General features: G+C 42.6%; 1 protein-coding gene across 8 annotated transcripts in view; it reads left to right on the forward strand.

Annotated features, from left to right (window-relative positions):
- NCOA6 (nuclear receptor coactivator 6) overlaps nucleotides 1–24113 on the forward strand; it is a 44951-nt gene that overhangs the window by 12033 nt on the left and 8805 nt on the right. For all 8 annotated transcript variants that reach the window (XR_004359982.1, XM_032704617.1, XM_032704615.1 and 5 more), the window contains 9 exons: nucleotides 39–312; nucleotides 3151–3306; nucleotides 3852–3974; nucleotides 5369–5497; nucleotides 7162–7974; nucleotides 10832–10978; nucleotides 11904–13020; nucleotides 18759–18880; nucleotides 19782–22778. Coding sequence is in view for 7 of the 8 variants with exons in the window: in XM_032704617.1 (XP_032560508.1) it covers nucleotides 78–312; nucleotides 3151–3306; nucleotides 3852–3974; nucleotides 5369–5497; nucleotides 7162–7974; nucleotides 10832–10978; nucleotides 11904–13020; nucleotides 18759–18880; nucleotides 19782–22778 (5839 nt within the window). In the remaining variant the exon portion in view is untranslated. The remainder of the gene's footprint in view (nucleotides 1–38; nucleotides 313–3150; nucleotides 3307–3851; nucleotides 3975–5368; nucleotides 5498–7161; nucleotides 7975–10831; nucleotides 10979–11903; nucleotides 13021–18758; nucleotides 18881–19781; nucleotides 22779–24113) is intronic.

Raw genomic sequence — 24113 nt, forward strand, 5'->3', positions numbered from 1 at the left:
TTATTATACTTATTATAATTCTTTTTTTCCCTTCCAAGCATCATGTTGACAACTGACAGGCTCCCATTGTTGGAACAATGGTTTCGGATGATCTGCCTAACTTAAAAGATACATATGCCTCCTTGTACTCCTCAGCTATGGAAGACTTAGAGGTGGATTTTGATTCAGGACTGGAGGAAGATGAACTGAAACAGGAGGCTGCTCCTGGGGATTCCACGATCTTTGTAGCTTTTAAAGGAAATATAGATGACAGAGACTTTGAGCAGAAGCTGGATACCATACTGGAGAATGTGCCCGGCCTTTTACACATGGGTAATGTACCTTCTTGTCATTTTTCAGCTGTCCCCAAAATACTTATTTATGTAGTCATGGTGCTTGCACAAATAAATAGATTATATTGGGTTTGAGTTACTTAGTTTGTAATGAGATTTGTTGGGATTATTCTTGGTGAATTTGGGAGTTTTCTTCTCAGAAACGCAGACTACAAGTGTCTGCAGTTGTTTTGTTGTTCAGAACTGATCTGGTTAGCGCGTTCATTCATTCCTCTTCAGTTCCTGTATTTTACTTGGGTTTTTTCTCTTTCATTTCTCTCCATTACACATGACTGTGTTATATGAAAGGGAAACCAGACTTATCCACACAGGAGATGTGTTTTGCTGCCCAAACTACCCAATTTAAACCATTGCAGTTCATCTGAGAATGAGTTCACTCTCAGGTACTGTTGGTTGAGGATATAAGTGCCCTTTTGCTGCTACCCTGACCTACCCTGCCTGATTGATTTTTTTCCTGATGGGGGACATGCAATGCTCTCACATACCCCTGTGTGCCCCCCCAGCTCTGGAATCAGCTACGTAGCAAGTTAGTGATAACAGGCTTTTTGGGACATCTTTTACCAGCACATCTAGATCTGGCAAAAGACATTTGTCCACTGTCTGAGCATCTTTGCAAAGGGCTGTAAGCTGATTACTGATAGCTGCTCATTTAGGTAGTCTTGTGTTGTTTTCAACAATATCAAATACCTTTTCAGAAAAATAACCCATTACTTCTGAATAACCAAACTCAATTTCTTTGTCACTTTGTTCTTTCCATTCTGTCCATATAGTCAGCTGGCATCAGTTGTTGGGTCCTTGCTGTTGTTGCTCAGAAGATAGAAAAGCTGGGATAAGACAAAAATACTATGAAGAAATACCGCTGGTTTGAGCTGTATCTTTCAAAAAGTTGAAGTAGATATAAGCTACAGATAGCTACTGGTGTGAAGGGATGTGTGTTAATACTGTAGATGACTTGTGTAGTTTTTGAATGGAAATGACTTTAATTGGTAGCTGCATGGAGTCCTGTTGTTATATGGACCATCTTGCGTGCTGAGTTTGTTATGAATATTAGTGCCAGGATTAATAAACATGAGTCAGACCTCAGCTGAGAAAGCAAATTTTTAAAATCAATGTCAAATTAATTTGAAAATTACCCATGTGACAAGTTATTTAAACTGATTCAGAGCAAAATAGGATATTCTGAATGTGGAGTTAGTAAATAACATGAGGATAGTCTAGGCAGATGCAGTGTTTCAAAAATGAGAAACTAGGGTGCAAATACAAAGAAATACCAAAATTGATAATGCAATTTTTGTGTGTAAAATATTGGAACATTAATAACAGTAAATACAGGATTGTTCAAACCTCCACAAAAGGGGATTTTAAAACTCCTCCTGTCATGTTTCCAGCGAAAACCAGGTTTATAGCTAGAAAGAGGATGAATTTAATAATTCCATTACTGTAGCAGCAGAAGGGCTTGGTGAACTAGTGAAGATCAAGAGATTTCTAAATAGGAATGAGGTATTGGCATTCTTAACCAACATGTTCTTTGGTTAATCTAAAGGTTAGCAAACTTGATAAATCTGATGTTACAGTGGAAGAACTGGCTGCTGAAAATCTGGCCAATGCTTTTGGTTTTCAGAAAGCTTGAAACTGGAAGTTTATAATCCTTTATTAGGAGTATATTTTAATTTTCCTTAAATGCAGTTTGTAGCAATCATTTAGGTAGGTATCACTTTGGATAATACATCCAACATGACTGCCCAACCTTTTTGCTGTTACTTTGAAAACTACTGATCTATGTAGAAACACTCATATGTAGAACAGGTTTTCAGAAAACCTGCAACTACATATTTTGCATGACTTTAATATGCTTTTTGTCAGTGGATTTAACATACTCAGAAAACTAAATAATATAGTAGAAAGTAATGAAATATTGCTAGGACTCTGTTGGCACTGGTCTTGTAAAAAAAAAAAAGATGGTTGCACAAGCATTTGTAGAGCAAATATTTCAAGGATTTCATTCCTGTAGTCAGTTTTTTCCCACATCCATTTGGTTCACGAACAGATTTCCTGTGTCACTGGGCTGGAGCCCCTCTGCTCTGGAGCCAGACTGAGAGAGCTGGGGTGTTCACCTGAGGAAAAGAAGGCTCCAGGAGACCTTAGAGCCCCTTCCAGTGCCTAAAGGGGGGCTCCAGGAGAGCTGGAGAGGGACTTGGGACAAGGGATGGAGTGACAGGACAAGGGGGAATGGCTTCCCACTGCCAGAGGGCAGGGATAGATGGGATATTGGTAAGGAATTCTTTCCTGTGAGGGTGGTGAGGCCCTGGCACAGGTTGCCCAGAGAGGCTGTGCTGCCCCATCCCTGGAAGTGTCCAAGGCCAGGTTGGATGGAGCTTGGAGCAACCTGGGCTAGTGGAAGGTGTCCCTGCCTATGGCAGGTGATGGGACAAAATGAGCTTTAAGGTCCCTTTCAACCCAAACCTAATACGTGTAATTATATGAAGTCTGTTTTAGTGGATATTTTCTTATCTTTCCAAACTAGTATATCCACAGAATATTTCAATTTTTGAGTAATACTACCAAGTGGTTATGTTGGCTATTGCATTGGGTATTATTTGGTTAGGTTTTTTATTGCTAATATTTGGAAAATCCCTGAAGTGGTTTGTCAGCATTGATTGTGTATATCTGTGCAGGAGAAAATCTCCTCTACCTGAGACTAACCACTAACAATTTTCAAAGCCAGTGTTTCAATTTTTTCATCTCTTTTAGCCAAGTTATTTCATCATGCATATTTGAAAACTGCCTTTTCATTGACTCTGACTGTTTTTCTGTTAAGAATCCAACAAGTTAAAAGTGCAAAAAATAGAGCCTTGGAACAGCGTCCGTGTCACCTTCAATATTCCCCGGGAAGCTGCCGAGCGGCTGCGAATCCTGGCTCAGAATAACAACCAACAGCTTCGAGACCTGGGCATTCTCTCAGTTCAGATTGAAGGTACTTCACATGAATTTGCTTCCAAAGATAAAACTTAGGTAGACTCAACAAGCAATTTTGTGTACTTGATTAATGTTGCAAAACTTCCAAGTTCCTACTTTAGTGAAAAGATAGCTCAAGACTTCTTTTTTTTCAAGAAAAACTATAATAAAAATGGAAGCTGAAAATCCTCTGGGCATCAGGAAACCACCTGAAAAATGGTTTTTTGAGTGTTGGCTAGCAAAATGTGCACTGATTTTCTTTCCCTGTTGTTTCATATGAGGTTTTCTTTAAAACGAGTTTTCAGTGGATTTCACAGTTAAAATATCCATTCTGGGCAATTGTCCAAGAGCACCCTCGGAGTGAAACCAAGGACAGGTGTTGCTTGTCATGGCATTTGTTCTTCTTAAAACTGAAATCCAGAAGGGTAGTGTGATGTGTGTCCTAACATATAGGTGAAGTCTGTTCTTCCTTCTTTGGCATTTTTTAAATGTCTTTCTGCAAATGTCTGTTATTCTGCTTTTCTGTCTCTCATTCTGCTCACCCAACCTGCATGTTCCTTTTAGGGGAAGGTGCCATCAACTTGGCTCTGGCTCAGAGCAGAAGCCAGGATGTCCGGATCAACGGGCCACTGGGAGCAAGCAACGCCGTGCGGATGGAAACGGGCTTTCCCGTGCAAGGGGGGCAAGGTAAGCCCCTCAGGGTTTATCTGTGGAGCTTTATACACTTAGGAATTTGTTACTGAGCTAATCATGACATTTCACTGGCTATAGCGACTATTGTTTGCAGAATTCTACTTGCCATTTTAATTAATGTGTTTTGTGCTGTCAAACCATGACCTGCATTATGTAAACTAAATTGTTGGCTGCATTTTGTCCCACAAACATTGGAGTGATTTTGGTGGGGCCAACTGGTTTGTTTTGGGGTTGGTTTTTGTTTTTTTATGGTTTGGTGGTTTGGAGTTTTCTTGGTTTGGCTGGTTGGTCATTTTGTTTGCTACATAAGGCCTGTTAAAGCAGACGAGTCTAGTGTAGAGAATTCACTTGGAAATGGGCACAAAGTCTCACTGTTTGGCTCCCTTCATGGAAATGAGCAAAAGCATTTATTCAATGTACAATAATAAATCCATTAGAATTATGGGAAGGACAGGACACTGTCATTGCTACTCTCTCTTTATTTTCTGATAAACTTTCAAGATCTAGTCATAGAGAAGGAATTTTTGTGAAGAGATGTAGTTTCATTAAACTCTACATTTTATAGCATTGTATATACATAAGGAATTTTTAACTACAAAATTCAGATTTTACAAGGAGTTTTTACGAAGAAAGCTTCTGTATAATTTATTTTAATAGCTGAATCATAAAACTAATTAATTAATATTTTAGTTAATAGGATTTAAAGCAATTTTAAAAAAAAACAGGAGCATTTTTGGTCAGTTTATGTAAAATGCATTTGTGGCTGTTGATGAGAAGACATGGAAAGAACATTGCAACCCTGTAGAAACATGATTAAATGGTAGTGAAATTACTGTGCTTAACAAAGAATGTAAAACATTTAAAGAAGGACTCTACTCTCTGTGTCAATCATGACCTTCCTTTACTGTCTACAGGCCAAACAGTGTAAATATAACAGCAATAACAGGGCAACAGTATCAATCATTTTATAAAATAGCAGTCTGTGGAAGTGAAACATTGAAATTTTTTCTCTCTTGCAACATCTCAGTTACTTTCTAGTTTCAGATTTTGCAAAAATCTGAGTTACACCTATAACTTTGATACAGTCTTGTGACTTGATGACTTCAGTGGCAAGTCAAGCTCACATTATTTCAGTAGTGTTTCCTTTTATATCCTTTTTAAAGGTTTGATGTTTAAGCTTCAGCATGACCTGAACTTGTTTGTTTGATATCAGGGAATCTGAGCTTTTAGACAGAGGTGTGTCCTCAGGTTATTTCAGACAAACAATTCTTGAAGTCTAAATGTTTTATTGACAAATATATATTTTTTTTTTGTTAAAAGAAAAAATCTAAAATTCTCCTCTGTGTAAAAACTGCAAGACTTGATAATTTCTATGTTTATTTTTTAAGGTTTAATAAGAATGAGCAATGCTACAGCTGTCATGATGTCCCAGACTGGAAATGTGCCCTCCTCTATGGTGGCAAGTGGTGCTAGTGCTGAGCTGCAGCCACGAACACCTCGGCCTTCCTCACAGCCAGGTGATAAAACTTAGTCACAGTGCTGACCTGAAAATGTTCTTGTGTTTTTATTCTTCAGCACACAGACTTGAGCGTGTACTCATGTGAGCACTCCAGAATTGTCCTGGAGCATTTTCCCTGCCCTTCTGGGAGCTACTTTCTGAGGAACCCTCTTTGCCCCTATTAATTTGTGAAAACTTTTCAAATAATTTGGATGCCTAATAAGTCACCAGCTTGCTTGGTATTTTATGTTGAGCAGTGGCAGTGGTATTTTTCCATTTGAACCATTGTGACTGAGCTTTATCTTTAGCTAAAGGTAAGAGAAGGATTGGTTCAATGAGGCAGGAATGTTTCTGGTAAGAAGCAAATGCCCCAGACTGAGCACAAACGCTTTTCAGGAGGGACAGGTAGACTAGAAGTTTTAGGATTGGGGATCTGGAGGGTGTGAATATTTAGGGTTTGTTCTTCACAATTCTGATAGTGCAGCTTATTTGCATTTTGGAACTACAGAAAAAAGGGGCAGGTTATTACTTCTTCCTCCATAAAATGATGGCAGTACTTGCCAAGTTCTGTAGAGTTCTTTGTTATTTATTCTTACAGATAGCATAAATGTTTTAAGTATTCTGGGTATATTAGTGTATGATACTACCTTAATTTTTTAACTGTTAGGAATAGCCCTAACAAGTGAATTATACATACAAACTGGAGGATGAGGGGCTGGAGGGCTGCCCTGGGGAAGGGGATCGGGTGGTTTGGGCTGAGGGCAACTGGAACAGGAGCCAGCAGTACCCTGGCAGCCCCAAGGGCCAGCCCTGTCCTGGGGGGCATCAGGCCCAGCATCGCTGGGTGGATGAGGGGGGGTCTGTCCCGCTCTGCTCTGCTCTGGGGCAGCTTCACCTCAGGTCCTGGGGGCAATTTGGGCACCTCAGCACATGAAGAACATCAGAGGGCTCGAGTGTGTCCAGAGAAGGGGGACCAGGATAGGGAAAGGGTTTGAGGGCAGGACTTAGGAGGAGCAGCTGAGGCCACTTGGCCCATTGAGTTCAGAGAAGAGAAGCCGAGGGGTGACCCCGTCACAGTCTGCACCCTCCTCACAGGGGGGCAGCACAGGCAGGGGCTGAGCTCCTCTCTCTGGGGCCAGTGATGGGACACAAGGAGGTGGAATGCAGGTGCATTACGGAAAGTTCAGATGGGATATTAGGAAAAGGTTCCTCACTCAGAGAGTGGTTGGTCCCTGGAACAGGCTCACCAGGGAAGTGGTCACGGCAGCAAGGCTGCCAGAGCTCAAGGAGTGTCTGGACAATGCTCTTAGTCCTGTGGTTAATTCTAGGTGGTCAGCGGGAAGTTGGACTCAGTGGTCCTTATGAGTCCTTTCCAGCTTGAGATATTCTGTGATTCTACAGTTCTAAGTGTGTAGAAGGCTCACATTAAACTGTAGCAACAAGCACTGTGGAACTGTCGTGCTGTATTTTAGACGGTATAAGTTGATAAGACTTGTCTTCCCAGGACTCCCAGACATTTTAAAAACTTCTAAAGCATTGTCTGTTGGAGAAATTGGAAACTGGAGTGCGAGTTTTTATGCAGAGTAAGCAAATGCAAGCAAGCAATTTAGCCTTTCTTGTTTTGGGATGGGTTTTGTATACAGTAGGTTATTTTTTTTTTGCTTTTCTTTGCTATTTTAATAGATGCAATGGACCCACTCTTATCTGGGCTAAATATCCAGCAGCAAAATCATCCATCGGGATCTTTAGCTCCCCAGCTCCATTCAATGCAGTCAGTTCCTGTAAACAGGCAAATGAACTCAGCCAACTTTCAGCAGCTACAGCAGCAGCAGTTGCAGAATCGTCCTCCCCAGCCACATCAGCAGCCACAGCAGGGTATTCGACCTTCATTCACTTCACCAGCACAGGTTCCAGTTCCCCCTGGCTGGAACCAGCTTCCTTCTGGAGCACTTCAGCCTCCTCCAACCCAGGGAGCATTGGGTACATTGACAGTAAACCAGGGTTGGAAAAAGGCCCCGTTGCCTGGACAAATGCAGCAGCAACTTCAAGCAAGACCATCTCTAGCAACAGTACAAACTCCTACTCATCCTCCACCTCCATATCCTTTTGGAAGCCAGCAAGCTTCCCAGGCTCACTCAAACTTTCCCCAGATGAGCAATCCTGGCCAGTTTACTGCTCCTCAAATGAAAAGCCTTCAGGGAGGGCCCTCACGGGTTCCTACGCCACTACAACAACCCCACCTGACCAACAAGTCTCCTGCTTCCTCTCCCTCCTCCTTCCAGCAGGGATCTCCTGCCTCATCTCCAACCGTTAACCAGACGCAGCAGCAGCTGGGACCAAGGCCTCCCCAGAGTAGCACACTTCCCCAGGGATTCCAGCAGCCTGTCACTTCTCCTAGTCGTAATGCTATGGTGCAACAGGGGAATGTACCCCCCAACTTCATGGTGATGCAGCAGCAAAACCAAGGTCCACAAGGTTTACACCCTGGTTTAGGAGGTAAGAAATACTGAGACTTGTATTTTAAAAAGAAAAGAAAAGAAAAATAAAATGTCTAGAACAAAGGTTGCTGTTAGTTCTGAAAAGATCCTGTACAAGACAGAATATAGGCACAGATGGAGTATGAAGTGGGTATGGATGAATTAGCATCAGTATCACTTGGGTTCTCCTCCCTGTCTGTGTCCTGCAGTGTCACAGTGCTGACCTAAGGATAGGCTCTGGGCCCCTGCAGAGTGGAGTTGTTGTGTACAGTTGTTACTGGTCATTACTGACAGTCATCCTCTTGACAGTTCTTCTGTTGCCTTTAAGCAAGCCTGGGATGTTTCAGAGATGATGGAGGGGTTTTGTTTTGGTTTGGTTTGGTTTGTTTTTGTTTTGGTTTGGTTTGTTTTGGGGTTGTTCTTTTTTGGGGCAAGGGGAAGGATTTTTTTGAGAAAGAGTGTAATGGAATCAAACAAACATTTTCTTTCTCTCTTCAGCTTCCTCTGTCACCATTTACATTTTCTACTACAGAAATGAGGTGTTGTTTTGCACCTTCCTTTCTAAGCTGTGGATGTCTCTTCTTGACCCTGTCTTTATTTGTCAACAGTTTATTCCCATTTAAAGAGGAAAGAGCTATTATTACCATGCTGTTCTACTCTCTGCTCTGAAATTAAGAGGTTAAAGGATGTTTTAACTTCTCCTTTGGCTGCGTTGTCTTTAGTTTTCTCTTCAAACCAACGCACTCGCATCTTTTCCTTACTAATTCTAAAGTTCTTCTCTAACAGTGAAGGAATTTCTTTGGTCAGTCCTAAGATCTCTTTTGTGGGTTTTTTTCCCCTTCAACCTCTTGTAATTCTGTGCAGACTTGTCATGCTTCTCTCTGCTCACTCATTTGTTCACCTTTCTCTTGGATGCCTGCTCCCCGGCCCCATACACAAGCTCTTGCTTAAGCCATTGAAAAAATTTCTTTGTGTACTTATTCTTTGTCCACCTACGCATACATAAATATATTCTAGTGTCTTGCATTCTCATGCTGTACGTCTGAAATCTGCCCCAAACCTGTAAGGAACACCTGTTTCTTGTAAAGAACACCTGTTTCTTGGTGTGCTAATCAGGACAAGCTTCTTGTTTGCACTCTTTGTACCATGGGTCTCTTTTGAGTTCAGGTGAATTGTCTCAGTTTCAAGGTTCTCCTTTTAGGATCTGCCAGTGCCCTGTACTTTGTGTTTCTTATCTTGTCTCCATCTGGAAGAAGTTATTAATTGTTTATTATTGTCATATTTCCCTACAATTTTGCCTCACCAGCCATATGTCCCCATCAGGAATCACAGCCATGACCTCTAGGCAATATAATCTTTGCATTCTCCTTCCTTCCTAAGTAAACCTACTACAAACACAACCCTACTTTTTTTGAGTTAAAAATGACACTGCAAATAACTATTAAAATACATTATGTGACCTCACTGTAGATCTTATTGCTTAAATTAGCAATCCTGCTATGAGCTGTACCCTCAGCTGATATAAAAAGACAGGATTCTTTGGTTTCAACAAAGCTATGTTGCTCCCACTTGCTGAGATTTTTTGCCTCACTTCTGTGCATGCTCATTCTTTGCTGCAAGTTATATGTTAGTTAAGTTGTAATTATGGATCCATCTGTTTTTAAGCCATCTTGCATTATGTTAACTAAGTTGTAATTACAGATTTTTTCCTGCTTGCATTTAAAGGTTTGGTGTAGATGAATGCACTCAAACACTTTCCATTTCACACAGTTAATTTAGCAAATCAGAATTTATATCAGATTTTGAATAGACCAGGCTAACACTTTCTTTTTTTCTCAGTTCAAGCGTTCCTATGTGCAAAACTTCCCTAAAAGTTGAGCAGAACTAAAATTAGAGTCCAGTGATGGGGTGTTTCAAGAAGTCTATGTTCCATATTTGCACATGTATCTTATTATTTGACCTGTAGACTTGATTACCTTGAAATATTAATTACAAACCTAAGACCAGATTAATTAACACAAACAGCACAATTAAGTGTGCAAGAAAGCTGTGACTGTGGAAGGAACCAAAATCACATTCTGGCCCTGGGTCATAAGAATAAGGAGAGGGGCAGGGCTGGTTCTAAAAGTCTCAGGCGTTGTCTGTTTGACAGTGAGGTAAAAAGAAGTGGTTCTGTGGAATCCATCCATGCTGTTGCTGATGTTGGCAGGTAGAGGGAAGGTTTTCTCTCCGTCCGAGAGCAGCAGTGATGTTTTGCTGTGCCAGAGTGTGAGTGCTGTGCCAGAGACGGGCCTGACAGAATTCCTTGCTCTTGCAGCAGGAATATCAGGGTTACTTGAATGAGCAGCAGGTCTGGACATGCTGAACCTGGAGGTTCCTCAGCAACTCTGGGATGAGAAGATCTTTTGAATGTGTGTGCACACAGCAGCACTGATAAGGAATGTGTGCCTGGTGTGCTGCTGTCAGAGTTGTTGAGAGGAGCACACTACTGTAACAAAAATGCCGGTTGTTTGTGTATATGGAGTAAGTTAAAGACCTACTAAGAGTTGAGATGAAGTGCAGCAGAAACCAGCACAACTACATTACTTTAATTTCTAGTTTCTAAAAGTCAAACGTGGACTTTTCACCTCTATGTCGTAAGTTTTGTACTTAAATTACAGATTGAAATGAGTCATAGTAATTTGTTAGGCAGGATTATTGCGCAGATAATAACTATAAATGTCTTCAGTGGGTTTTGTATATTGGCAAAAAACACTTTCTGCCTAAACCTGTAACGTGACAGCACAGACTCAAAGGTATTCTCCAATTATAGATTTTCTCTTTTTTTATTTCTTCCTGTTTTCCATATTTACTAATAAGAAAATTCTCCCGTTCAGGAATGCCCAAGCGCCTTCCACCAGGGTTCCCTGCAGGCCAGGCTAACCAGAACTTCCTGCAAGGGCAGGTGCCTTCCACAGCTCCAGGAACACCAGGGAACAGTGGAGCACCACAGCTACAAACCAGCCAGAACGTGCAGCACACAGGTCTGACTGCAATGAGTGTTCCTCAGCTTTTTCCTTCCAGAGCACGGGATGCCTTTACCTGTGTTACACAGATCCCAAACCATAAACTCTTGCCATTAAGAGGGAGTTGCTGACTGGGGCTGCAGCAGCATTCTGTGTGTATTGCTGGATGAGGAAAAGCAAAGCATGAGGCTGCTGTATTTTCTCAAACAACCCAACTATTACTGATGAGGACTGTGGTCCTGGGCTCCAGAAGTAGCTGTTAAGAAACTGAATGAAAGGAGCAAATTTGAAGGCAAGGGGTAATAAAGATTCAACACAAAAGGAATTTCTTGTCCAGAAAAAAAAAAAAAGGAAAATTATCTTAGAAGCACAGTAACAAAATAATCTTGTTCTGCTTTGAAAAAGTTATTTATTAGTTCCTTAGTAAGCTTTGGAAGTCTCCTTACAGTGTGAAAATGAAATGTTTAGTTCACAAATGTCTCCATTTAACAATTCAGTTATTAGTCTTTTGTCTGGATTATGGAAACCCTGATAATGTAATTTCACCAGTATTCCATATGCATTTATTCTTTAACCCATTATAAAGTAACCTCAAGGTTTGAAGCTTATTTTGGTTAGGAATTACTCTACTGACATTATGGAAGATTTTCAAACTTAGGTACAGATAACAACTGAAATTAAGTTTCTATTCTGTCTCCTGCAGTGGGGTACAGGGGAAGGACTAGTCCAAGTTCTTATTTTGAGATGTATGATCTTCTGTTTTGGCAACTAACATGTATCTATAGCATCAAATATCACATTCCAGAACTGCAAATATGTGAGATATTTCAGTTCCTTGGAAAAGGGAGGAAAACAATTCTGGAGTAATTACTCAACATCAAAAGGTGTGAAAACTCTTACGCCAATTAGTCTCTTACTCGTGTTTTCTTTTTATTTTCCTAAGGTGGCCAAGGATCTGGACCTCCTCAAACTCAGATGCAAGCAGCACACGGCCCACCAAATATGATGCAGACCAATCTAATGGGACTTCATGGAAATATGAACAACCAGCAGGCTGGTGCTACTGGGGTACCACAGGTTAACATGGGCAACATGCAGGGACAGCCTCAGCAAGGACCACAGTCCCAGCTTATGGGTATGCATCAGCAAATTGTGTCCTCTCAAGGACAGATGGTGAACATTCAGGCTCAGGGATCACTGAACCCTCAAAACCAGATGATACTTTCGCGAACTCAGCTCATGCCACAAGGCCAAATGATGGTGACACCACAAAACCAAAATCTTGGTCCCTCTCCCCAAAGGATGACCCCACCTAAACAGATGATTCCCCAGCAGGGACAGCAGATGATGTCCACACACAGTCAGATGATGGGACCTCAGGGCCAGGTCTTGCTACAGCAAAACTCGATGATGGAACAGATGATGACCACTCAGATGCAAGGAAATAAACAGCCTTTTAGTACTCAGAACCAGTCCAATGTTATGACGGGGCCAGCTCAACTGATGAGAGGACCAACGCCAAACATGCAAGGAAATATGGTGCAGTTCACTGGGCAGATGATGGCACAGCAAGGCCCCGTGAATGGGAATCCTTCTCAGGTGATGGGAATTCAAGGACAAGTTTTAAGACCCACTGGACCTGGTCCTCACATATCTCAGCAGCTTGGGGACACTACTCCTACAACAAACAACGATGTGAACTTGACACAGATGTTACCTGAGGTTCCTGTGCAGCAGCCAAACATGGTGCCTTCTCATATGCAAGGAATGCAAGGAAACAATGCTTCAGGGAGTCATTTCTCTGGCCATGGGCTGCCTTTCAATCCAGGGTTTAGTGGAACGCCAAATGGGAATCAGGTTTCCTGTGGGCAGAATCCTGTGTTTCCTGTCAATAAAGATGTGACACTCACAAGTCCACTCTTGGTTAACCTTCTCCAAAGCGATATATCAGCAGGACACTTTGGTGTGAACAACAAACAAAATAATCAGAATCCCAGCAAACCAAAGAAGAAGAAGCCTCCAAGGAAGAAGAAAAATAATCAACAGCTAGAACAAACAACGTAGGTTTAACATTACAGTGTTTTTTATAAGGGGCGTGGGGAAGCTCCACAGGCGCCTTATCAATATTTTATCAGCAAGTTACGGGTGAGAAAGGACCTGTATTAATTCATGTTGTAGCAGTTCCTTGCAACAGTTACTCTCAAGAGTCTGTCATTGGAATATTTGTTCAAGATTAAAAATAACATGCAAATATCCAAACTCAATTATAAACCCAATTATACCAGCATTGTTCCTTACGTTTACTAGGTGAAGGAAGTTTAGCATGTGGCCCATGGTGCCACAGCCCTTGGAAGAGGAGGCTGCCTTATTTGAGCAGTCTGACAGCTACTTTCAGAAGAATTAGAAGCCTCCATAAACATGTGTAGTAGAGATTTTTGGGGGTTATTTCCTGAATTATATACATATCCTGACACATTTCCACCTGGAATTGAGCTGGACTTCTCTCTTAGTTGAAGCTGCAGCTAGAATTTAGAGGGAGGAACTTGGTACTTTCTGGGGATGAGGTTAACGAGTCCAAGCAGTGCTGGTCTTCCTGGCCTAGGAGAGATTAGGAAGGAAAAAAAACCACAGCTCTTGAGTGGGAGGAGGCAAATTGATAATACTGGAAGATAATGAATGAATGTGCCTGTTTAGTGGACATACAAGATTGCAGAATCTCTTCTTTCCCCTTTGGCCAGTACATTCTTCCTTGGCCAGCTGTCCTGTAACCATTTGCCATTGACAGTTTGCTAACACCAGCACAGGGTAAATCCTGTTGCTGTCCCATTATTCATCTTAAATGGTGAAGGCAGATACACTATATCTAATTATCCTGATGCTGCAGATGAGCCCCAGAGGCATTGACAGGAATCCACCTGATGGAACTTCTGGGGATTGTTTACAGTTTGCTTTAGGAAAAATGGAAAAATTTAGCACATAAAATTATAACTCAGGAATATCGAAATATCAAAATTAAATTCTTAAAACCAAACAAAAAGGTAGCAATGGCACATTAAGCTCCTAATGTGGCTCTGGTTCCACCAGAATCACTCCTCTGAGTGATTGTTATGTGTCTAGGCTGAAGTTTGTGCTGCCTTTCCCAGGGACACATATACAGTTCAGTGCAGAGAGAAGATGGCATCAAATACTGAGCAACTGCTTAATATTTTAATTTTTCCCTTAGTTATTCAGTGTGTAGCCCCAACCTGCATTTTCTGCACAGTGTCAAGATTCCTTCATGAAGATGGAATTAATAATCTCATGAACACTAATTCTGGACTGAAACAACTCACATCATCTATAGCAAGTGATCTTTTGTGGCAATCATTCATTGGCTTAACTAGTACAAAAATAAAACGCAGAAATGCTGTAAGGTAAAGCAAAGCATGCTAATTTAATAGGCTGTGAAAAAAGCTTTTCAGATACCTGCTGTGTAGTTGTTTACAGTCATGGTATGAGGAGGACACAGTCTCTGGCCAGCTGTGGAAACCTGGGTAAATTAACTTGGCCAGAACCAAGGGACTGGCGTGTGGCTGGTCTTCAGCTTCAGGGGGACTTGGAAACCGTATCATAGACACAAGCTCCTCCAGTCCAAAGAGATTCCAATAAAATAATAGTAACCACTGCTTAGCAAGCTCCTTGCCATGGAAGTGACAGAGGATTCAGAGGAAGCAGAGGAGTTGGCACTGTCTTCTGAAAAGAAAATCCATTAATCATTAAAAAAACCCTTGTTAGGATTTTGTTTTCATTGGCCTTACTGATGAGCACCCAGCCTCAGTGTGGCCTGGGAATATCACTAAATGGATCTATGAAATTCTCTCCTCTGAGTTTACACAGCCCCACAAGACTATTTGCTTATTAAAAAGTTTTCTCAGTAGGAAAGCCTAAATTGCAGCTTTTCTGTTGAACTATGACAACTCAATTCTAGCTCCTAAATAAGGCTCTGAATCAGATTTCAGTGTCATTGACAAAGGAAATACCACTTGGTACTTACTCTATTACTTAAATTTTCAGCTCATGTTGTCTGCCATTGCAGAATGTTGTTCTGATATGAATTAGCATTTTGGTTCTAAATGGACTATATCCTTGCAGAAGCATTAAGAAGGGAGCTGTTCTCACATGTGTTTCTGAGATTAATCTCCAGCAAAAGGAAGGTAACTGCAGTGGAAGCTGGCTGCAATACCCTCCTGCTTCCCTCGCTCTTGGCTTCCCTTGCATTGTTAGGCAAGCTCAGCATTTTCCTGCCTTGGAATTGCTGATTCTTTTAAATCTGAGTTGGATCACTTTCTTTGTCATCAGAAGCAAATATGACGCTTTTCAGCATCTTCTCTGTCATTCTTCCTCAGAAATTTTATAATTCAGAGCAGCAAACCTTGTGTGGAAATGCAGCTAATTTGATAAATGCATTAAATTTTGGAGAAGTAATAAAAGTACCATTAGTAATATGGATTGCAGACTGAGCATATTGGAATGTAAATAGGGTAAGTGATAAGCTATTGAAAGAGTTTATTCAGCTGAGTCTAAAATAGTTTTAAGGGTTTGTTTAATTGAGCAGCTTGGCATTGAAATGAAACTCAGAACGTTCTGGAGAAGTAGGTTGTTTAAAAGTGTTCACCATGTTTGTTCTGAACCTGAAGACTGTAGGTAATGGGATGTAAACTGAGGACCAAGATGCTGGATGAAATGGGATTGCAGATCAAACGCCTTGGTTAATTCTATTAAATCCATGCACAAACAAGCAGCTGTTTAATGTTCCCCTGTGCACAGGCCACGAACATCCTGTGTGCTGCTAGAACAGAACTAACCTGCTGGGTAAGGCCACTGCTGGCATTTGGGTTTGCAGGGCCCAGAGCAGGTGGTGACAGCCCTGCAGGACAAAGAGGCTTTTCTCAACCAGACTCAGAGCGTTTCACCGCAAGTCTGAGGGTGACAGACCCCAGTGGTCTGGGAAGTGGCCCTCCCTCAGCAGCAGAGGACGAGCCTTTCTGTACCACAGGAGCTGTTGCAGAGCACTGGACTGAGCCAGCAAGGTTGGCTCTGCCACATCTGTGCTGTCATTTTATGTTTGCTCGCTTTGTTACAGCAGCTACTGCCTTTTGTGGTTTGGTTGATTTTGTTTGGGTTTTCTTGGGGTTCTCTCTCCACTCTGACAAGGAATTTTGTATCCGAAGGTATTACTTGAGAATGCAGCTGGTGAGCAGAGGGTTTGCTGATGACAATCCAGACTGTACCTGATGTGCAGTTACCTTTTTATATTTTTTTACATTCAGAGCAACAGAAAAGAAGAATAAATGTAGAATATTTTGTCCCTCTCATACAAACCTCATCTTGTTATTAATATTCATAATTGGGGGGGTGTTGATGAGTAGTGGTTGCTAAACATGCCCCGTGAATTTCAGCTACATTCAAATGATGTTTAAATTTTCCAGCAATGACAGCAGCAGTCTCTCCTACCATAACTGCTCTTCTTTGTGAGCAAACCAACCTCGGGTCTGTTTTGCCGGGTTTGCACAGCTGCCTGATCAGATCCATCTGGCAGGAGGTATTTGCTAAGGATCCATCTTGCACCAGTATTGTTTTTAAGGTTAAACTTGCCTGTGCTGTGGTGCTCTGTATCAGCTTTTAGCTGGTCTTTAACTGTTGCATTTTTAATCTCCCACCATTATAAATAAATCATAAATAGCAAAATTGCAAATTTGAGATTGTATTCACAATTTTACGCAGTTCTTTCAGTTCACATGGCTGGTACATGCTCCAAAGGCTGCATCTCCTCTGGGTAATTTTCTTGCCAGAATTTTTGTTCATTTGTGGCTGCTAATATAATGCTCTGGGGCATACCTATCCATTTTGCCAGTTTTCATCAAATTCATTGGTGTAGGCGGGTAAGTCTACACCACCTGCCTCGCAAAAACTGGTGGTGTGCTGGATTAGACACAGGGTTTTACTCCAAATGCTTCCTTGGCAGTCCTTGCCCTCAGCAGCAGTGCTTGGAGCAGCTCTGTGTTTGCCCCATTCCTCACCTTTTGTTCCTCTTGGTTTATGTTCTTCCCAGCTGTGACCCGCGAAACCCAGGGATTTCCAGTCACACACTGCTTTTTGAATATTGATTCGGTAGCTGATAGAATGGTAGGACTGGCCTGGGTCTCTCCATGTCAGCTCTACAGGTACTGGAAACTGTTACTCTCAAGTAAAATTAAATAGGATAGATCTCTCCATCCTTATGTACTTCACATTCTTATTTTGCTGAAGTGTCTTTTTCTGTGGCATTTCTGCATGATTCTGCCTCTCTTAGTTGGAAGTGGACTGACTTTGATGTCTTGAATTTTAGCTTAGAGCTTTTCTTATGTAGATCTCCCCACTACGTTCTTATGCAGATGATAAGCAATTAAGGTCTTCTGCTCTTCATCCCTCTTTATTTTACGTGTCCTGACCATATCGATAGCTATAGAAATTTTGTTTTTTTCTAAATAGGCAAAAACTGTCTTGTTTCAGTGGAATTATTGGGGACCGAATCTGAGCAATTTTAAATTGTCCTAGAGAGTCTCCTGGAGCATCAGGTACCCTGGAAGAAGGACTTGGGGAATGCTGGGGGATGAAAAACTGAATGTGACTGAGCAATGTGCACTCACTCATAGCCCAGAACACCCTGTGTCCTGGGCTCATCCCACAGCGTGGGCAGCAGGTCAGTGGGGCATTCTGCCCCTCTACTCCGCTCAGAGGAGACCCCACCTGCAGTGCTGCCTCCAGCTCTGGGGCACAAGAAGGTTGTGGGGCTGTTGGAGCGAGTCCAGAGGAGGCCATGGAGATGCTCTGAAGGCTGGAACCCCTCTGCTCTGGATACAGACTGAGAGAGCTGGGGGTGTTCACCTGGAGAAGAGAAGGCTCCAGGGAGACCTGAGAGCCCCTTCCAGGGCCTAAAGGGACTCCAGGAGAGCTGGAGAGGGACTTGGGACAAGGGATAGAGGGACAGGACAGGGGAAAATGGCTTCCCACTACCAGAGGACAGGGATAGATGGGATACTGAGACGAATCTTCTCTGTGAGGGTGGGGAGTCCCTGGTTGCCCAGAGCAGCTGTGGCTGCCCCATCCCTGGAAGCGTCCAAGGCCAGGTTGGATGGGGCTTGGAGCAACCTGGGATAGTGCAAGGTGTCCCTGCCTGTGGCAGGGGTTGAAAAAAGATGAGTTTTAAGGTCCCTTCCAAACCAGACCAGTCTGGGGTCACTTATGGAGCCTCAGTCCCACACAGAGGCCTGTGCTCTGGAGAATCACTGGCATATCTGACATGTCAGTGCAGTTTTGCGGTGATGGGATCGGAAGTCTCTGATACCTGAGCAAGTCACTTCTGAAAGAAATGGTGCTACCTTTAAAATTAATTAAAAATGCATCTACCCATAGCACTTGCTTATCTATACAGATGTCATTCTAGCCTGTTTGGCTGGAATAAATATATAGCTATATTATTCGGAATATCCATTGGCATTTTCTTAGTTATAAAACTAGGATTCAAGGTAGAAATAAACGTTTTAAGATCAATAGAACACCAGGCAATTTGTTTCCTTTTCTGTAATATTTTAGGCAGAGGAGGGACTATACACAGACCTGGGATCTGTGTTCCAGTTTGGCATGTTGCATCAGAGGCATTTTAGTGGGTTATTCTAGGTCTGTGGAAAGTGCTAGGAAGTAATTGAGTACTTAGTTATAGAAGCAGAAATCAAACACTGATTTAACTGGATCTTAATTGCAGTTATGTTTCTTTCAGTTCTTCAGAACCACGTCCAGCTGGCCTGGAAGAGAGTGATCAGTCGTCGATATCTGGAGACCAAGGAATGAATTTAGATAAGTCAGGCCCTAAACTCTCAGATTTTGCAAGTAGGCCACCAGGTAGTAGGACTGTTCTGTGGATTATCTAAATGTAATAAGGAGAGCTTTTAATTGATCTTTTAACTGTTCTATTTTATTTGTGCTATCGCACATTCAAATTTAAACCTGTTTTCCTCCTAGTAAGTAATTGGTACCATTGTTTAAGTGTTCTCTTTGAATTAGCTCAAAATGAAGAGGTGGCCAGGTTCTCATGTATCATCTTGCAGGTACCATGCTGAAAACTGCAGAGTTATTCAGCAATAACATAATTGATTAAAAAATTTTGTATTTCTAGCTCTAGCATAGACTGATGTCTTAAAAATTTAGCATTAACCTATAACTGATTTTTCAGAATAAATAGGGGTTGTAGTTGAAATTATCCTTTGCACGTAGAGAGGATTAAATCTAACGTCTGCAGCAGGATTTCTGTTACAAACCACACAAGTGATTCTTAACACTGTTTTTGGCCAAGTAATACATGTCAGGTTCTGCTTTGTACACCAGAAAATGTCAGGTCTGTAGCAGATATACTGGTCCATGACCCTCGGGGGCTGTCAAACTCTGGAGTTGGTTTTAAGGAATATTAATTAATATTAATATTAAAAGTCCAGCTCTGCATTTGTCAGTGAAATGACATGGGCTGTTGCAGAGACTTTTCTGGTGGCATGAATCTGAGTTAATAGCCGATACAACACTAAGAGATCTCCAGTTAAATCCCACACATCATACATTAAGTAAAAATATTTTTATGAATTAAGTAAAATCTTTGGCCATGTTTGCACAGCCTGTTCCGTTAATGTGGCTCTCACACAAGATAAACAGGCTCCAGGCTGTACTTTCTATCCAGTCCTGTTTGTTACTGAAATTCTGCTTCTCCCAGTATTTGGTTGGTTTTAATGAATGTGTCATCCTGTTGTCTTAGGTTATCCATCTCAGGCAGTGGAGCAAAGGCCACTTCAGCAGATGCCGCCTCAGCTCATGCCACACACACAGCAGCCCCAGCCCCAGCAGCAGCAGCAGCAGCAGCCCCAGCCAACACCACAGCCAGCCCAGGCACCCACACAGACGCCGCAGCAGCAGCAGCAGCAGCAGCAGATGATGATGATGCTGATGATGCAGCAGGATCCCAAATCAGTCCGGCTGCCTGTGCCACAGGGAGTTCACCCACCCAGAGGGCCTCTTAACCCAGATGCTCAGCGAATGCCAATGCAGCAGAGTGGGAACATGCCAGTAATGGTGAACCTCCAAGGGCCTGGATCGGTGCCTCCATCTCCTGATAAGCAAAGAATTGCCTTGACGGGCAATCCTCCTCTGGGAAGTAATGCAAGAAAAATGGTTTATCCGGATAATGTACAGAATCCTTCCAGCTCACCCCTCAGAGAGGTTTCATCAGTATCCTCACTTCCAGAAGGAGGTGGAGCTGAGGGCCCCCCAACATCAGGAGCTCAGAATAATTTGACATCTCATTTAGTAGTTTCACAGAACCAATTAATGATGACAGGACCCAAGCCTGGACCATCCCCACTTTCAGCTGCCCAAGGTGCAAGTCCTCAGCAGCAGTCTAGTTCTCTGCCTAGTGCTCTTACACACCATTTTCCAAATGTTGCTGCCCCATCACAAACTTCAAGGCCTAAAACCCCAAACAGAGCAAGCCCGAGGCCATACTATCCTCAGACTCCTAATAACCGTCCACCGAGCACAGAACCCTCAGAAATAAGCTTGTCTCCAGAGAGGCTCAATGCTTCTATAGCTGGTCTTTTCCCTCCCCAAATCAATATTCCTTTACCTCCCAGGCCTAATCTCAATAGAGGATTTGATCAGCAGGGTCTGAATCCCACTACTTTAAAGGCCATTGGACAAGCCCCATCAAATCTAACAATTAACAATCAGTCTGCTTTTACAGCCTCACAGTCACACAAATTGGAAGGTGTGGTCATTAATTCAGGCAAACAAACCAACGCTGGAGGAACAAAGAGAGCAAGTCCAAGCAATAGTCGAAGGTCTAGTCCTGGATCCAGTAGGAAAACTACACCAAGCCCTGGCAGACAGAATTCAAAAGCAGCTAAATTATCATTGACAACTCAACAGAACCCATCTCTCTTGCAGAACATGGAATTACAGAGAAATATGATGGCTGGTCCCTCTTCTTTGCCAACACCTGTGACTACAAGTTTTCAAAATAATCCCATGCAAAGTAACCAGAGTCCTGCAATTTCTGTACCTGCTGTGACTGGCATTCCTGAAGACAATAAGGAGCCCCTAAGTGTACCTCAAGATACTGAGAGCCAAAGTGCACAAGGTGTCCAAGGTAACAAAGACCAGCCCAGTATTGAACTCAAAGGTATCCCTACTCCAGAAATGAAAGTGTTGATTCCAGAAGAACAGTCAAAAAAAGATGGGCAAGGCTTAGACACTAGCAAGCTTCCAGTCATGGAGGAAAGTAAAACCATGGTATCTCCAGCTATGAGGGAGGCCCCAACTTCTTTAAGTCAACTTCTTGACAATTCTGGAGCTCCTAATGTAACCATTAAGCCCCCTGGGCCGACTGGTCTTGAAATGGCACCGATAGTCACCACTGGTGAGGAGCTAAAGAAGATAGCTGTCATTCCACCACTGCAGGATTCATCCTTGAGCAAGGAGCCCTCCAGTTCACTTAACTTGCCTCAAAACAATGAGCCCTGTCCAAATCCAGGGCACCAAGAACTGGGAGAAGTAAACTCAACCATGGCACAGAGTGTTCCACCGGTAATGCAGAGGCCTGTCAACTCTTCTTCTGTTTCAGGTCCTTTAGCCCCCAACCAGATAACAGTTTTTGTGACTTCCAACCCTATTACATCTGCTGCTAATACATCAGCTCCATTGCCATCTCACTTGCAACCTGCATTAGTGTCCACTGTTGTCACAATGCCCAATGTGGGGAGCAAAGTGATGGTTTCAGAGGGACAGTCAGCGGTTCAGTCCAATGCCCGGCCACAGTTCATTACACCTGTTTTTATAAACTCATCCTCAATAATTCAGGTTATGAAGGGCTCTCAGTCCAGCACAATTCCAGCAGCCCCCATGACTTCTAACTCCAGCCTAATGCCTCAGTCAGTCGCAGTTGTTGGTCCTTTGCATATCCCACAGAGTATCAAGTTCTCCTCGGGGCCCACTCCTCCCAGTACATCATCCAGCAGTCCTGTGTCCAGTATTCCCACCAGCAGGTCACTGGTTCTGAATCCCTTGGCATCTCCTGTTCAGCTGCCGCCTTCTGCTACAGCTTCTTCCAGTGTTGCTTCACACTTTCCTGCTCAGCAAGTCAAGGACTTCAGTCCAGAGGAGACTTCCCAAGGTGGTGGGTCGGGTGACCAGAGCTGTCTGCCAGCAGTGCAGTCAGGACCTGTTGTTTCACCTCTGCTTACGAGCAGCCCGGGATCTGGGAACAGACGCAGCCCTGTTTCATCAAGCAAGGGAAAGGGAAAAGTAGACAAGATTGGCCAACTCTTGCTGACTAAAGCATGCAAGAAAGTCACTGGCTCCCTGGAGAAAGGGGAAGAGCAGTACGCTTTGGATGGAGAAGCAGAAGGTCAAGGACTGGAAACATCAGTTCCAAATAGTTTGGGAACAGAGCAACCACCAGCAGAACTAGATAACAAAACTGTAACCCCTCCAGCACACAGTCTTACAAAACAGAGCACTTCTGGGCCTGGCAGCTCGAGCCTCAGCCCCACGGCTCCTGCTCCTGCCTCCACGTCCCCGAGCACACCCACGAGCACTCCTGCCCCCGCCGCACTCCCGGCTGGAGCCCCCCCGGCAGCCCCGGAGCACCCCCGGCCCAGCGGGAACAGCAGTGCCCCCGGCGGGGCCCCGGCCGAGCTCCCCGGGGGCACCGGGGCGGAGGAGAAGGCAGGAGCACCGCAGGAGCTGCTGCCGAGCGCAGGTAAGTGCAGTGCTGCCCGGGGAGGGGAAGAAATGAGATTGCTGCTGTAAATCCCCACATGCTGCTTTCCGTGAACATCATAAAATGTAGGCACTGCAGCCAAGGCTGGCACTTTTTTGTTTCTAATCTCTGAGTGATACACAGGCTGGTATTCACCAAGATTCCAGAAGTTTTATTTCAGTTTCCATTTGCTGCTTAAGTGGGGTATTTGTCATGAACATATGGTGCAAGAACAGAGGAGTAACTTCATGTAAATGTTGGAAGCAGGGAGGAAATGTGGATGCATCAGTAATGACAAATATTTAAGGTGCCTTTTATATTGGTAGATACACTGGTACTCTGCTTTGGTCTTGCCAGAGACTTTTTAAAATTATTTCAATTTATTGATTTAAATATTATATTTTTAATTAATCCTAATAATACTACTTCCCTCTTTGAATAACCTTAATCCTCTAGGGAAATAACTGAATAACCTCCAGAAGAGGAAAAAACCCCAAACCCATATCAAGTCCCCATTTGTCTAGGGAATAACTTAAATAACATTTCAGACAAATTCCTGAAAAAGTGATTAGAATTGCATCTAATATAAAAACATAAAATACCTTCACATATGAGCTCTTTTCTCCTATGTTATTTTGATTTGAACATCTAGCAGACTTTATATATGACATTTTTAATTTATTAAATATGGTGTGAAAATAAACCCATCACTCCTGAAGTGAGCTGAGTGTCTGTTCTGCTTTACAACATGAATTAGACACAGAAGATAAAATCATGGAAAATGAAATCCACAGAAGTCAAGGGAACTGAGAGATTCAGCCTCAGTGTGACTTTCCCTGTGGCTATTGGATGTTTTAGCTGTATGCCACTGGAAAATGAAGCCTTTGAGCTTCAGAGAATGAGTTCTGGTTTTTTAAGGAGAAAAATGGAAGTGTATATTGTTTATTTAAACAGGAATGTTTAACTTTTTGCCTTCCTATTCTCCATAAGTTTATTAGCACATATAAGAGAAGACTAGAAAGCATTAGTGCAGCAAAAATTATTTTTCCATCTTACTTTTTTTACTTGGCAATCTAAGAAATGTGAAGTTGCATCATCTTTTTGCCGAAGAACTTCAAGGGCGACTCTGGAGCATATTTTGCACTTTATTTGAAAGAGTGAGGGCATTGATTCGTTAACAAAGATGCCATTTTCCCCCAGAACTTCTGTTGGAATGAGCATTAAAATGAGAAACTGTTGAATTTTTAGGACTTCTTTTAATTTCTCAATCTGCTGAAAAATCGTTACCTTTAAAAATGTGGTTTATATGCTCAATTTCATCACTTATTCTACTTC

This window comes from Chiroxiphia lanceolata, chromosome 17, assembly GCF_009829145.1.
Source record: "Chiroxiphia lanceolata isolate bChiLan1 chromosome 17, bChiLan1.pri, whole genome shotgun sequence".
Lineage (NCBI taxonomy): Eukaryota > Metazoa > Chordata > Aves > Passeriformes > Pipridae > Chiroxiphia > Chiroxiphia lanceolata.